The sequence below is a fragment of the Anarrhichthys ocellatus genome, unplaced genomic scaffold (assembly GCF_004355925.1).
Source record: "Anarrhichthys ocellatus isolate YVR2014 unplaced genomic scaffold, GSC_Weel_1.0 scaffold42, whole genome shotgun sequence".
Taxonomy (NCBI): domain Eukaryota; kingdom Metazoa; phylum Chordata; class Actinopteri; order Perciformes; family Anarhichadidae; genus Anarrhichthys; species Anarrhichthys ocellatus.
In genome coordinates this window covers 3,305,602-3,307,093 of record NW_022280072.1, presented here as the reverse complement: position 1 = coordinate 3,307,093, position 1,492 = coordinate 3,305,602, and the positions used below count along the sequence as shown (strand labels likewise).

The 1,492-nt window shown below is 46.6% G+C and overlaps 1 protein-coding gene across 8 annotated transcripts in view; it reads right to left on the bottom strand.

The window, feature by feature from the left end:
- fryl (furry homolog, like) overlaps window positions 1-1,492 on the bottom strand; it is a 43,688-nt gene that overhangs the window by 4,109 nt on the left and 38,087 nt on the right. For 6 of the 8 annotated variants that reach the window (XM_031868414.1, XM_031868420.1, XM_031868416.1 and 3 more), the window contains one exon: window positions 834-851. The exons of the other annotated variants lie outside the window; for them this stretch is intronic. In XM_031868414.1, the coding sequence (XP_031724274.1) occupies window positions 834-851 (18 nt within the window). The remainder of the gene's footprint in view (window positions 1-833; window positions 852-1,492) is intronic. 8 annotated transcript variants of the gene reach the window in all.

Here is a 1,492-nt window from a genome sequence, read left to right as displayed (position 1 = left end):
AGGATCTGGGTCTGTCCACGGTGGACCGGTCTCTGCTGGAGGATCTGGGTCTGTCCACGGTGGACCGGTCTCTGCTGGAGGATCTGGGTCTGTCCACGGTGGACCGGTCTCTGCTGGAGGGTCTGGGTCTGTCCACGGTGGACCGGTCTCTGCTGGAGGGTCTGGGTCTGTCCACGGTGGACCGGTCTCTGCTGGAGGGTCTGGGTCTGTCCACGGTGGACCGGTCTCTGCTGGAGGATCTGGGTGGCTCCGATGACGAGCATTAAGAATAACTCTATAGAAACAGACCATCTTCTCTCTGATGGAGGTCTGATAGAGGATCAGGACTACACAGACTGGTTCAGAACCAGTTAAAAGCTCCTCACAATAACTTTAAGTACAGTTGAACCTCTTTCATAATGTTTAAAAGTAGGTGCGTTTTTCCTTTTCTTTACTATCGGCTGACGAGTGTCGCAAATGATTGACTCGATTATTGTCTTATATTCTGAACATGCCGCTCACATGACTCGTGTCATATTAGGAATAATAGTGGAATATTAGTGTTCATGTAAACGTAGTCACTATGATCTCTCCATCGATAATGAACTCATCGGTAACTCTACTCTGTTGAGATATCTTCCTCTATCTGCAGACACAATCAGTGTGCAGCACAGAGCGGTTTGATTCTCCGGCTACAGAAGGAAGAAGCACATGTTGCCGTACAGGATAACGGTAAACAGAGTGAGGATGGGAGAGCCGGGTTACATGACCGATCAACAGAGGTACAGAGGTAAGTGGGTGTCCGGATGTCATGGTTATTATTATTAAGAGTCTATAATATGAGAACCACTTACTGCTAGATTTTCCATTTGCTAAGCAAGAAGGAGAGCAGGTCACACACAGACACACACACACACACACACACACACACACACACACACACACACACACACAAACAAACAAAACAGAAGGAGAGAAAGATCAAGAATTAGTGCGCTTTAACATGGCAGCTGACACACAGTGACCTGACGGGCTAAAGAGCCGAGGTTCGTCATCTTCACCTGGTACAGGTGAGGGACCTTTATTCTGAAGGGCTGAATAACAGGATGTGTGAGGGGGGGGGGGGAAGAGAGAAGACGTGTTGGAGGCTACAGGAAGGAGAAAGTGCTTCTGTGTCTGAAAGCATCAGTTTTAACCTAAAGGCCTTTACACACCGACTAATACGTGCGTCAGTATATTTCTATAACGGTTGTATTTGTCATGAATACTTTCCTCCAAACGCTAATATTACGGTAAAAAAGTAAGTTTTTCCGGGAAAGGGTCGATTTTTCTGAGCTTCCACCCTGCAAATAAAAACATCCCATCACGTTGTGTGGAACTTATTTAAAAACTTACACTATGGCGAACAACAACACAACAAACTTTATTACTCCTTTCACCCTCAACAAAGGCAGTGAAACCCAAGCCGATGCTTCGTGTGTTAAAGCTGCATTCTCTCTAGTGTCCACCAGGG